Here is a 15052-nt window from a genome sequence, read left to right as displayed (position 1 = left end):
TATTAATTCTCCTTAATTAAATTTTAAACTTAATTATTTTAAATTCTGTATTAAACAATTAAGTAAAAAAATTATCTGTAAAATGATTTTTTTAATTTTTGAGTTAGGGTTATAAATTTAAGGTTCAAACTTTAAGATCAAAATTTAACATTTATGATTAAGAATTAGAGTTTTAGGTTCATGATTTAGGATAGAAGTTTAAGGTTAAAGTTAAATTTTTAAATTCAAATATCTTTTATTTTAAGATAAATTAATTAGAATTACAAAAAAAAAGTAGAAATTGAATAGGATTGGATGAGTGCAGGATAACAACTACAGTTTATGGTCTTAAAAAAATTATTATTCATTTCTAACGACTTAAATCTCACAATTAAAATAAAAACTATATTAAAATTTATCATTAAAAATTAGAACAAATACGGTAAAAGTAATAAATTATTTTTTAGTGAAAAGTTAAATCTTAATCAACAACTTTAATTTAATTTGGTTTATACACAAGTTAATCAGACACCAATTAAATTAAAAAATAATTAAAAAAATCTATTTAAAAAGTAATAAATATCATTATGGGATGTTTTTATTTTTTTTTGTTTTATATAAAATTCATAAAAATAATTTAAACTCAATAATAAATCATCAAATAATGAGATTTGAATCTAAAATACAAATATCTTTAACGTCTCAAATTTATTATTTCAATTAAAACCTCGCTTATTCTTTTTCATAAGATTTTAAATATACTTTTACATTTTTTTCACCCACGAATATGCTATAATGAATTGTGAGAGAAATTTGTTACCCTGAATTGAGATTTTTTTTTAACTTATTTGTCTATTTATTCTTGTTCCCTCTATTGTAAAATGTGAAAATTTAACTACTTTTTTATATATGAACCAAACAAGATTCCTTTATAATAAAAATGTAAAAAGACTACTAATTTTATATTTCTATTATTAGTATTTTTTTTATTTATTAATCAAATTTGATATTTGATTCACTTTAAGGCACCAATGTTACATAGAATAAATTACTAAAAAATGTGTATAAATATTATCTTTAAAAAGTACAAGAAAATACTATATACAAGAGTTATTAGTTAAAAATTTAATAAAAATATGTAATAATTTAATAATTTTAGGTGAACTGAATTTATTTTTTTTATGTTAAATGAGTGGTCATTCGATTAATTTCACTTTATACTTGATTAAATGTCAATAAATAATCAAATTTTTACTTTAAGATATGTATTATAAGAAAATTCATATTAATATCTTAAGATATTACGAGGAACATGTCTTAAGATTTTTAGAGTAAAAGTAACCACTTCAAATATTTTTAAGTATAAATCTTTAGATTTATCACTGTTCGGAGGTAAGCAATGGATACAAAGAGAAAGCAATTGGATGCGCTTTGTTTGCAATTCATTGGCTACAAAAGATAGATTAGACAGTACTCTGTGGTGCAATTGATGATGCAACCAAGTGCAGATGTATTCAAATACATCACTTGCACGAGTGATCATGCAGCTTGCCATTACTTATTAAAATTACCAAATGTGTGACACACTTTTAAAGTTTTGTATGATGAATATAAAATTAAAAATATTATTTTTAAAGATCAAAATAGGTTAAATTATAATTTTATTATTGTATCCACGTAAAAAATTATAAACGATCAAAAATAGGTTTTAACTTTTAAAGGATTTTAAAAAATAATCATTAGATTAATTTGAGATTTTATAAATTTGGAATGGAAAACAATTTCTCATTTTGGGGGCAAGGCTACTATTTGTTCTCTCTAGTGCTGCCTCTGAAAACTTAAGTCTTACCACCTCTCCTACTCTGTTGAAGAAAATAAGAAGTAATATAACTTAGGAAAATTATAATAAAAATGTAGAAAACTTGGAAAGGTAACACATATTCGTTTCGGGTGTTAAACTTATCAAAGTAAAATTTTATTTTTATTAATTTAAAATTTTTAAAAATTTAAAAGATTAAAGGTTGGTGCCAGCCCCTTAAATCTACTTCTGCAAGTGATAAAATTGAATTGAAGTTGTTAAAATAATAATTTATCATATATTAGTTAGTAAGAAGCTAAGTTTAACTGTATTTCTGGTTTTCGTTAGTAACATACTTGCATTCTTAAATTGCTTATGGATGATAATACTGCAAAGACGTATACCCCCCTTCAATTATTTTTCTGGTCGGAACATTGCAATTTTAGAAAATTGGAGGATGAAATTTATAGTTAACTGCTGCTACATCTTCTCACCTATTTTTTAACCCTAAATCGTTCTCAAACATCACAACTTACATCTTAATTCTGATTTTTGCTTAACAACTTGCAATTTGTTAGCAATAATTTTGCATTTCATATAGATTGGTGCCTTTTATTTTTACTTATGTCACACTATCTTCAGAGGCAAACATGATTTAGATTAGAATATTTATGGAAAAAAAAAGGAAAAAGGAAATTTTCTAAGTTTCACTGATAGGATCGGCAAAATTAATGATAATTGCTACTTAAAAAAAATAATTAGGGAAGCAAGTCATTTTTATTGATATTTAGGAAAAAACTGAAAATCATTTTATACTAAGCACGTTTGTGCTTTTCACTCCTTTAACTTAAGTTCGAGTTTTCTCTCATGTTTGTTTTATTTTATTTCTAAAGTATGTTGTTTTAAGTTTTTTTTTTAAATTTTTAATTAATAGTTTTTTATTAAAAATAAACATGTTATTCTCATGTTTTTAACTAACAGACATGTTTTCAAATTTTTTATTTTTTATTTTAAATTAATAACTTTTTTTGTTTAGAAACAAAAATAATAAATATGTAATTATATATTATTATGTTAAATATATTTTGTTTTTTAAAAAATAATATATTTATTTTCTTTATAAACATTTAAAAGTGCTTAAGATTGACTATTAAATCCTAATTGATTGGCATTGACATCCTTATTGATTTTGCAGAAGCAACCTCAAAATGTAAGGGGATAAAAGAAAAACACAAGGGATGTGTGGTAATGGTTACTATAGTGAAGGGTGTAATTGAGACAGAGCATTTTATCACGTTATCTCTTGGCATTGCTTTCTCTACCTCATGATTCCCCATTCACTTTCACCCCTTTTCCTTGCTTCGTTTCGGTCCTTCAATTTTTGCTACGTTTCTCACACTCCCACTCTCATTTTCCATTTTTCTTAGCTACGCCCTCCTTTTCCTTCCATTTCTGGTTTTCAGATTTAGGATAATCATCTCATATACAAATATGCTTTATGTAAATACCTTCACTTTTTGATAGAAAAAGAAAAGAAAAGAGAGAAAAGAACAAATATATTGATATTCGTTTTTCGTCTTTTGTTGGTATGTTCTCTAAACTGAATTATAATTATCAAAAGAGACTCATCATTTCAATTTCCAAATTTAATTATTTTGATAAAATTACTTGTACTTATAGTAATATTTATAAGAGTAGAAGATGATATGTATAACTATAAAAATAAATCAGATAAATTAATTGACCAAATTGAAATGATAAAAACTATTGATAGGTGTAAAAATGCATAAGATTAAGCTTTTGTGGGGTGGGAAGAAAATTCCCCCGAAAATAGAGGACCGTATATACAAAAAGAGTAAATAAAAAAAAATAAAAAAGACAGTTGTGTGGAAACGGAAGGCAAGAGGTGGATGCATTCCAAGTCAGTAAGATAGACAGGCGCAAGATTCCAAGTACCTTCTCTCTTATCTGCCACTTAGGAGCCACGCCTACGTTGAGTGCTTCTCCCGCTCTCTTATAAAACTCCAAATATATTTTCTAAGGCAATCAGCAGCCTGCAACTCTTCTCTTCATCCTTTTTCATTGGAAGCTTCTCTTCCAAAGGTATGGCTATGGTTTTTATTATTAGTTTCAGTTCTCGTTTTTGCTCACATATCATGACAATTACGTTTCAGTTAAGTTTTGGAAGCAATAAATTTATGAGCAAAGATCTCTTCATAAAAGGGTTGGTGTTTCTATACTTAGAAATCGAGAAAGTTATGGGAAATATTATCACCGTTTGTTTACCAATCAACTACTCAACTTTGCTTTTTTATATTATCTATTTGATTGAAACAGAAATAATCAGTTCTCGAAGGAAGTCGTTTCCTTTAATCAGGTCTCGAAGGAATAAGTGTATAGGAATTTTGATTCTATTATAACTTGTAAATCGTACTAAACTAAGAACATATCTACAATGCAATTTAAGTCCCTGTAAGCCTTAAAATTTAAAATAATGGTAAAAGATATAATAAGGGGCCCGTCTTTTTGGTATCCTAATAGATGTTTAGTTATTTGGTTTTTCCCTTCCCACGTATTTCCTTAATAGCCAGAGTAATGAAATCGAGAGTGGTAGAGTGCTGTTAGTAACCAATCACTCCATAAATGTACATTACAGTCTAATGTATTTATAGGGTTTGAAGCTTAGAGAGTATGGAATTGCAGAGTAATTTATTATTTGTGATTTTGTTTTTAATGTTGCAAGCTTTTTAGAGTGATCAGTGATATTTGTTGGAGGGAGAAAAGATGGACTATGTGTACGGACCAGGAAAGAACCATCTCTTTGTTCCAGGGCCGGTTAACATCCCGGAACCAGTTCTTCGAGCCATGAACAGGAACAATGAGGATTACCGTTCCCCTGCCATTCCTGCCATGACAAAAACTCTTCTTCAAGATGTCAAGAAAATTTTCAAGACTACTACTGGAACTCCCTTTTTGATTCCAACTACAGGTGATCCATGTTTTAACAAGTTTTCATTTATCCATCTCAGGTTAAGATTAGCCGACTTGAAAACTAAAACATATGAAAAGTGTTGTTTGCCAATGATGTCCTTTTTGAATCATATCATTAATCACAAGTAGTATCTTACTTGTTTGGTATTGGTTTATGAATATAATGTTGCTGTTTGAAGTCAGGAACTGGTGCATGGGAGAGTGCACTCACTAATACCCTGTCCCCTGGAGATCGAACTGTATCTTTTCTAATTGGACAATTCAGTCTGCTGTGGATTGATCAACAACAACGCCTCAACTTCAACGTCGACGTTGTTGAAAGTGAGTGGGGTCAAGGTGCTAACCTTGACATTCTGGCAGAAAAACTTGCAGCTGATCACTCCCACACAATCAAGGCCATTTGCATTGTTCACAATGAGACTGCAACCGGAGTCACCAACAACCTGGCTACTGTGAGAAAATTACTTGGTAAGCGGTGGATGTGTATTCAACTGGTGTTGGAGCTGTTGTCTTTTATTGTAGTGAAAGCTGATACAAAGCTCAAATGAATGAAAAAAAAAATGATTGTCAAATACTTATGATCGAAGCTATGTGTATTCAACTTCTAAACATAGTTATTGTTTCTTCTCAGATCATTATAGGCACCCAGCATTACTTCTTGTTGATGGAGTTTCCTCTATTTGTGCCCTTGATTTTCGTATGGATGAGTGGGGAGTAGACGTCGCACTAACCGGTTCTCAGAAGGCACTTTCGCTTCCCACAGGACTGGGTATTGTTTGTGCTAGCCCCAAAGCTTTGGAGGCATCCAAAAGTGCAAAATCAGTTAGAGTTTTCTTCGACTGGAATGACTACCTCAAGTTCTACAAACTGGGAACATTTTGGCCATACACCCCTTCAATCCAGCTATTGTATGGGCTAAGAGCCGCTCTTGATCTTATATTCGAGGAAGGACTCGACAGTGTGATTGCAAGGCATACCCGTATGGGCAAAGCAACAAGGTGAGCCATTCTTTTCTTTCCTCTATGTCTCAAGTGCACGAGGTCAAAGCCATAACCGACGTTGATTTTTTTTGGGTGCACATTATAAAAAACAGGCTTGCTGTGGAGGCATGGGGCTTGAAGAACTGCACACAAAAGGAGGAATGGTACAGTGACACTGTGACTGCTGTCCTTGTTCCCCCTTATATTGATAGTGCAGAAATAGTAAAAAGGGCATGGAAGAGATACAATATGAGCTTAGGTCTGGGCCTCAACAAAGTGGCCGGAAAGGTATTCAGAATTGGACATCTTGGAAACCTAAATGAGGTAATTCCTGAATCAAGTAGTGGTCCTTTCCTTTTAATCTCTTGATTACCTTATATTTTCACTTGATAAAATTAAATAGCAACTTGTTAGAAGCAATTACTAAAGCAAATGTTCCGTATTTTTTTGCTTTGATCTATTTCAGTTGCAATTGTTGGGTTGTCTAGCTGGTGTGGAGATGATACTCAAAGATGTCGGATATCCGGTTAAGCTGGGCAGTGGAGTTGCTGCCGCCTGCGCTTACCTGCAGAACAACATCCCTATGATCCCTTCCCGGATCTAATCAATCTGTTATGCATGTAATTATGTTTCTTCTACCTCCTGCTTCAAGGTACTCTGTAAAAGAAAAATGCTTCCTTTCTATTGAAGCTTTCCAAATCCAGTACTTGACATGTTACTTATTGTAGTATGCTATATTTCATATATGTTTAGTTTTGGTACATCAAATTTGCTTTTGGATTCATTGTATGGTAAAAGTAGAAAATTTTAAATAATAATAAAAAATAGAAGAGAAAAAATATATTTTTTTTAAAATTATAAACTTTAGTATCTTATTAGTTTCGCTTCATGAAAGATTTGATATGCGTCTAATGACTTTTGTTATAAACTTCTATATGAATTACTTTATAGTAGAAGTTTATATTAAAATATTTGAAGGATTTAGAATGCTGAAAGCAAATAGAAATTCCTGAGAAATTATTCAATATAGTTGTATAAATATTTATTTGAATTGATTTGAATTAATCGAGGTTTTTTAATATAGTTTTTAATGAGACTATGTTATACAAATTATAATTATGTGTACTCTTCTTCTTTCATTAAGAATTTTTTTTCCACAATGGGCATCTAAAGAATAATGTTATGATTATTTTTTATTAAGTTGATATCCATCAAAATCAAGATAAAATTCGAAATCAATAATACAGATGCAAACCTGCTAGCAAAACGGCCGCTTAGTTTGGTCAGTACTGCTATGTCTATGTGTTTAGTCGCTGTGGTGCCACAATAATTTATCTCATGGTAACTTTGGGGCTTTCATTCATTAATAAACGTTTATCCTTGTCCTTGCAAAGATAAAAATGAACGCAGCCAATTCAATTCTTGTAAAACCGAATCCAAAAAACTTACGAGCTTCATATGTCTAGTTGATCGCCTCTGTTCACCCTAAAGCCGAGATGCAGGGACAGCATTAAAGAGAGTGATCTTACGCCATTTTATGATCTAACCTTTCTGCTTTCAACGGGAATGCCTGCAGGAAGCAAATAAACTGTCTGTATCGACAGCATTTTCCACTAAACTTCGACCAAATCCGCAACTAAAAGCTACAACCAAAACCCCCCAAAACCAACTCTTTTGAACTCAATTATAGACGATCCATTAGATACCCAAAATAACAAAATTTTGGTTCTGCTGAACTGCAACCACTCCCCTTTTTGTCGGACTGAAGAAACTTTTATAATATTTGTGGTTTTTGACCAAGTAGAGAAAGGGAATCCAGCACATAATGTTAAAATCAAAGGAGAGACCAATAACAAATGGATGGAATGCAGTGTGAATGTATCTAGCAGATGGAAGACCAACAATTGCCAGTCAATCTCTCAAGCCTCCGTAGATACGAAAGCCCCGAAGCTTCATCCATGGCAACTATGGCCACCACCTTATAACTGTCAGCTCCCTGACTTTCAAAGATCAATGGGTTCTGTCCGGTCCTGCACTGCTAGCGCTTCTGAAACTTTTGCAAGAGATTTGAGATTGCACTTGATCAAAGCTTCAACAAAGTAGCATGTCTCACCCTTTGTGTTTCCCTCGGGCACATCCATCACGAAGGATTCAATGACTAGAGTCCCAGGTCTGCCATCTATGATCTCTGGATGGAGTGAGATGATTGACCAGCATGTTATATGTGGATGATAAGTTTGATATATTTTAAGACTAGGGTTTTATTTCATTTATACTTGAATAAATATATGTTGTTTCTCTTGTGTTCTCCTATTTCTTGTAGTTTGTATTACTGATTTCATAACATTAATCATATTATTTTTAAAATGTGATAAAAAAATTTAAAAATTTTAAAAATAAATAAAAGCAATTTAATTAAAATATACAACAAATCCATCCATCCTATAATAAAATCTAATTTCCCATGTATCTTATAGTAAACACCCAAATTTAATCAATAATAAAATATATTATTATATATAAATTTATTCAAAAAATATTTAATAATATTAATTTTAAAAAATAATTCTTTTATTTTTAGGAATGATAAATATGATTATCAGACTAGCTTAGATTTAGAACTTGGGTTTAATAATAATAATTTTTTAAATTAAGCTAATAAAAGCTTTGCATAATTGGTAAAGACAAAAACTTTTGATCTTGAGTATCTAGGTTTGAAATTGACCATGATTGATTGTCATACATGAGTTTTAATTTAGTTAGTCAATTTAGTTCAAACTATTTCACCTTTTAATTTATTTATATGCTTATGCAGTAATAATTTAATTTTACATTTTGTGGTTGCTTGAACTTATATTGTATTTATATTTTAATTAATTGTGATCTTTTAAAAAAAATCAAAATACATAATATAACACCTCTAACTCGTATATGTCGCCAGAATAGGGTTACAAAGCATTGCTAGAGTTTACAGAACAAATAACAAACATTTCATATCTTATAGTGTTCACATTAGAAACTAATCTAAATCCGTCATATTATCCCTTATGTAAGCCCTCGAGGCCTAAAATACATATTAGACATAAGTCGGGACTAAACGGGGTACTCAGAAAAATTTTCAGGAAACATTACAAATTTTTAAAGGAGCAAGGGACACACGCCTGTGTGGCCAGACCGTGTGTCTCACACGGTCAAAAGACATGCTCGTGTCCCAAGCCGTGTGGGCATTAAAATTAGGGACACACGGCCGTGTCCCTACCCATGTCTAAACTTGGGAGCTCTCTAACTTGGGTCACACGGCCAAGCCACACGCCCATATGCTAGGCCATGTGAGCATACTGACTTGCATTAATAAGGTGCAAAGGTCACACGGCAAGCCACACGCCCGTGTGCTAAGGCGTGTGAACAATTTGAGTATTCTGTTTTGAAATTTAAAAGATGCAGGGGACACACGGCCAAACCACACGCCCGTGTGTTATGTGAACAATACTGAGTATACTGACTTATGCAAATTTTGAAAATACAGGGGAGACATGGCCGTGTCACCTGGCCATGTGTCACACAAGGTTGAGACACATGCCTGTGTCTTTGCTCGTGTGAACAAAAATAGGTCATTTCCAAGCCACATTTCTCGCCCCAAATTTGCCATCAACTAATCAAACATTTTTGGACATCAATATACCATAATAAGGCACCTAAGTCAAGCCTAAATCAAGTTTTATTCATAACATATCTCTACTTATACCTTATTATCCAACTTACCAAATTGATCAAAATCACATGTATGCTTATTTATATCAACATACTAGCTCAACCCAATCATCAACATATCTATAAATTATCCATCATTCAACCATATTAAAACACACATTAATCATGATAAGGCCATATACTTACATATCAAAATATATCAAGCACAAGTCATTCAAATGGCTAACCACAACAAGACATTTGCATGCCAACATTTGGCTAAATTAACCTATACATGTCATTATAACCAAAATTAATTTGCTATATATATACCAAAAAGGCCAATGGATAGTGTGATGTGGCTCCGACCAGCTTCCAACCTTAACGAGCTTCTGAGTTACTATAAAACATGAGAAATAAACCAGAGTAAGCATTTAATGCTTAGTAAGTTCGTATAACATAGAAATTAACTTACCATTTAATAACATTTAAGGTAAGCATACAAGAAATATCCAAATCAACTTGGCCAAAAGCCTAAACACATATCCTCATCATGTTAGCCATGTAAACACATGTAATAACCCATAAACATGGTTGAAAAATAGTCACCAAGCAAGTTCCATACATGTATCATCCATCTAATTTTTCAACATATCATGTAATCTCATTTCCAAGTAATTTCATGTATATATTGATAACAGTTCGTACCGAATTCACATTTTTTTATAACAGAATATTGCCCGTTGAAAAATTTAAATATCGTTGGATACACGGGTAGTACATACGAAGTGTACAAATCTGTAATCCGTCAATTCATATTCAGGTATGCCCATGCGAGCATGTAATCGGGAAGCTCTTTCGAGCTATATAACGGGAAGCTCATGTAAGCCATGTAACGGGAAGCTTTTGTGAGCCAATTATCGGGAAGCTCATACGAGCCATAATGGGGAAGCTCAAGAGAGCCAAATTTGGAAAGCTCATGCGAGCCAATATCGGGAAGCTCCGTAGAGCCATTAATCGGAAAGCTCATTAGAGCCATATATCAGGATGCTCATAAGAGCTAAATAACGGGAAGCTCATGAGAGGCAAGTATCGAGACGCTCATAAGAGTGGTGGTGTGTCCGCAACACATGCAGGACCACAACCAATTCGAGAACCCTTAATGACAATGTCATTTGTATCCATTGAATTTCTTAGGTTCAAACGAGACTTAGTACTTGTCAGATATTTTTCGGATATGTGATCAATGTTTATATATGGAAATCATACATTTCACAATCATAACATTCAATTTAAAAATATAAACATACAATTTAGTTACACGAACTTACCTCGACAATTGTTCGTGGATTGTAAGCTACTAATCCGATACTTTTTCTTTTCCTCTATCCAATTCCGTACCAGGTATATCCAGATCTATACGAAGGAATTTAGCTCAATTTAATACAATTCACATTCAATTCAGTCCAATACACATCTTTGAAAAATTACTATTTTGCCCCTATACTTTTATTAATTATAATTTTGTCCCTAGGCTCAAAAAAATAAAATTTGTACAATTTAATCCTTATTCCAAGCCTAGCCAATTTTCATATATTACAATATCAGCCCATTTATTTAAAAAAATTAGAATTTTTTCATGAATTTTTCATCTTTACAATTTAGTCCCTAAATCATAATTTCATCAAAATTCTTCACAAAAGTTGTTTATCTATCAACAACCTTTCATTTTCTACCATAAAACCTCATAATTCAACTATATTCATCGATGGAAAAACCCTAAAACTTCAATATTTTTGCAAATTAATCCTCGAGATAGCTAGATTAAGCTATTACGATCTCGAAAACATAAAAATCATTAAAAACGGGACAAGAATACTCACCTAATTAAGCAAAATAACCTTGCTAACTTTAAGCTCTCATAGCTAGGATTTCCATATTTTATTTTTAGGAAAGATGATGAAAATGATGATATTTTATTATTTAATTCATTTATCATCTTTTATTTTATCATCTTTCCAATTTAACCCTTTTCTTTATTAAATTTTCCAATGATGAATAATCATCCTTATCTACTAACTCCTCTTAATATTCTATTTGTCATATAAGGACCTCAAATTTTGAATTCCATAGCTATTTGGTACCTTTAGCTACTAGAATTCAACTTTTACACTTTGTGCAATTTGATCCTTTTCATCAAATAAAACATGTAATTGGTAAAATTTCTTATCGAAATTTTTACACGATATTTCCATCATATTGTAGACCATAAAATAATATTAAAATAAATTTTCTTCCGGCCTCGAATTTGTGGTCCCAAAATCACTATTCTGATTTCACTGAAAATGAACTGTTAGACCTAATTACTCCCTCTACCTCAAATTTAAAATATTTTTGGTTTTATTACAATCATAAAAACCAAGCACACCTTTTTGAAAAAAATCAATCACACACGGTAGTACAAAACCCCACTCAGGCAATACCATATAATAATAGAGAGTAGAATCATAGTTTAAAAAGAAAAAACAAGAAAATACGGAGGATAGAATAAAGATATCCGTTTGTATAATATTATATATATTAATAGTAGATGATTAAAACAGTATTGGCCAAAAAAACAAGTGGGATACGTACGAAAATCTGAATGATTGGCAATGTCAGTTCAATTTCTCACAACTCACCTGATACCAATACGGGGGAGGATAAATGTAATGACCCGAATTTTACCGATACTGAAAAAGTGTAATTTTGGATCTCTGTTTATAAAAAAATGGATTTGTAAATATTTATTAAAAATATTTACGAAGTAAAATGAGTGGTTAATTAGAGTTTAATTTGTAATAACCCGAATTTTATGGTTATCGGAAAAGTGTATTTTCAAGTCTCCGTTACTAAAAAAAATGGATCCGTAAATATTTATCAAAAATATTTAAAAAGTTAATTGAGTGGTTAATTAGAGTTTAATTAAGTGAATTTAGCTTAATTAAGGATAATTGGATAAAAGGATTAAATTGAATAAAGTGTAAAAGTTTAATTATAGATTAAAAGAAAATAAAAAGTACCAAAATGGCAATTATGCTATTTAGCATAAGTGAGGCGGCATATAAAGTAAAAATCTAAGATTTTTACTTAGATTTTAATTATAATATATATTTATTAGTAATAAATGATATTAAATTAATTTATTATAATTATAGTATAAGATATTTATATGATAAATAAATTAGTATAAAGACAAATGTATAGTAAATAAAATATACAAGTGTATGGATAAAAATACATACATTTGTAATACATGTATTAGATATTAAATAAATATTTATTATTTTATAAAAGATATTTATTAATTAAATAATTATATTATAAGATTTTATATGATAAATATATATTAAATAATGCCAAATGTATGGTTGTAAATAAATATAAATGTGCTAATAATATACACATGAATAAATAAATAATACTTATTATTTAAGTATAAATACATATGTATATATATATAAAACGGGGAAATAAAGAAAAAAAAAGGATAGAATGAAGAAACAAAGCAAACGAAACAGAGAGCAGGGGAAGGAAAGAAAGAAAAAGAGAAAAGAAAGAAGAAAAGGGAAAATTCAAGGTGTGAAGCTTGGAAGTTTAATAGGTAAGTCAATTTAGCCCTTTTTACTTAATTTTGATGTTTTAGAAGCTTTGGAATAAGATTTTGATGAAACTAAGTTGATATTTTGAAAGTTATTAGATTTCTAGATAATGTTCATGTTGAGTAAAATGATGAAATAAGGGTTAAATTGATAGAAATTCAAGTTAGAAATGAAATAAGGATTGAATTGTAAAGTAATTCATAAGTTTTATGTTGAAGGGCTAATTTGAGGAAATTTCGAAACTAGTTAAATAAGCTGAAAATTTAATAGTTAAATTTGAGTTGGGATGGAACTTGAATAGAAATAGAGTATGATTTAAGTTAGTGAAGTGAATGAATTAGTTAGGACCTAATTGTGAAAATGTTTGGAATTAAAGTCTAGTGCTGAAATTATGATTTCCAAAAGTTGTAAAGTAGTTTAAAGTGATAGAATAAAGTGTTAATTGAGAAAAATCAGCTCAATTGAGAGGCTAATTGAGTAGGGACGAAATTGTTATTTATTAAAGCTTAAGGGAAAAATGGTAATAAACAGCTTGCACTAAAACAATATTGGACAGCAGCAGCAGACTAACTTTGAAAAATCACCATAAATTGTAGAAATCGAATTAGAAGATGAAGAAAGGTATGAAATTAAATATTATTGAGTTTAGCTTCTTATAGAAGAAACAGTGTAAGCAATGGATTTGTAAATCATGAGATATAATGAATTTTGTGAGACAATATCAGAATGAATTCGGGTTCCCCTGTTCTGAATTTGAAAAATCATAAAAATTTGGATAAAAATAATTAGAGGCTTAAATTTATATGTTTAGAATTACAAATGAGTCTATTTTCAAGAGAAATAAATAGGAATATCATTCGAATTCTGTATGAGGAGATAATTAATTTTTAGTGAAGAAGGGTTGAAACTGTCAGACAGCAGAAAATGGGTAACTTTAAAGAACAAACTGTACTTATTGGCTAAACCAAAAATTCTGAAAATTTTATGGTAAGAAGATATATGAGTCTAGTTTCAGGGAAAATTAGAGGATCTTAATTTGGAGTTTTATAACTCCAGATATAAATAATTTAGTGACTATGACACAGATGGACAGCTTGAATATCCATAAAAGTAAATAATAATAAAAATTATAGATAATGTTACTTACAAGTGTGTTATATACATTAAGGATGTGGAATGGAGAGGAGAAAGAGGAAAAATATATATATGTATATTCAGTTAGCATGGCTAATTTGCATATTTTAAGCTCATGGACTAAATTGAATAAAAGTAAAACTTTAGAGGGTAATTTTGTAAAAATATAAAAATGACTAAATTGAAGGGAATGAATTGTTTTATTATCTAAATTAATAAATTGAATGAAATTATCAATTTAAGATTGGGTGAAATTTGGGAAAATGGTAAATTACTAATATGCCCCTAAAACTTGGTATTTCTGCAATTTAGTCAGGTAAGTTCGTATATCCTGAATGAGCATGTAAATATGACAATTTAAGTATTGTATCGTATTTTATATGACATTTTGAATTGAATATATGAAAAAGATGTTACATGAAACATGAAAATGAATACTAAATAATATAAATTAATTGAAATTATTCTGAAAATCTCGGTAATGCCTCGTACCCTATCCCGGTCTCAAGTACGGGTATGGGGTATTATATTTAATAGTATCAGAGCTATGGTTTAGTCGGTTCTCGGACCAAACGTAGTATATATGAAGTTTAAAAACACATGTCATTAAAATATGTGATAGTGTGATATCTCTCGACTCTAATGAAATTTGTTTTACTTATAGAAAGAGATGTTTTTCAACCAAGCTAATTCTGATAATGCTAAAAGCGATACTCAAGTATACGAGTAGAAAGTTGATTATGATGAATTGGTAAAAAAAAGTATGAATAAATGTTTTATAATACATGTCGATGATGAATATTATGTTATATGTATTATTAAAAGCAAATTATATTACT

General features: G+C 30.1%; 1 protein-coding gene across 3 annotated transcripts; it reads left to right on the top strand.

Moving 5' to 3' along the window:
• The first annotated feature begins 3657 nt into the window (after positions 1 to 3657).
• Positions 3658 to 6466, top strand: LOC107959294 (serine--glyoxylate aminotransferase). Of its 3 annotated transcripts, none has more exons than XM_016895315.2 (6): positions 3658 to 3880; positions 4521 to 4766; positions 4952 to 5236; positions 5400 to 5766; positions 5862 to 6072; positions 6215 to 6466. In XM_016895315.2, exons 2-6 carry the CDS (start codon positions 4562 to 4564, stop codon positions 6350 to 6352), a joined length of 1206 nt encoding a protein of 401 aa, XP_016750804.1. In that variant the 5' UTR covers positions 3658 to 3880; positions 4521 to 4561; the 3' UTR covers positions 6353 to 6466. The 3 variants fall into 3 exon arrangements, with proteins under 3 accessions (XP_016750804.1, XP_016750803.1, XP_016750805.1); XM_016895314.2 differs by having other exon boundaries at positions 3671 to 3880; positions 4529 to 4766; XM_016895316.2 differs by having other exon boundaries at positions 3677 to 3880; positions 4538 to 4766.
• Positions 6467 to 15052: the final 8586 nt, after the last annotated feature.

Source organism: Gossypium hirsutum, chromosome A05 (genome assembly GCF_007990345.1).
Source record: "Gossypium hirsutum isolate 1008001.06 chromosome A05, Gossypium_hirsutum_v2.1, whole genome shotgun sequence".
Taxonomy (NCBI): Eukaryota; Viridiplantae; Streptophyta; class Magnoliopsida; order Malvales; family Malvaceae; genus Gossypium; species Gossypium hirsutum.
Note: the sequence above shows the minus strand (reverse complement) of the source record. Positions and strands in the feature narration are given on the sequence as shown.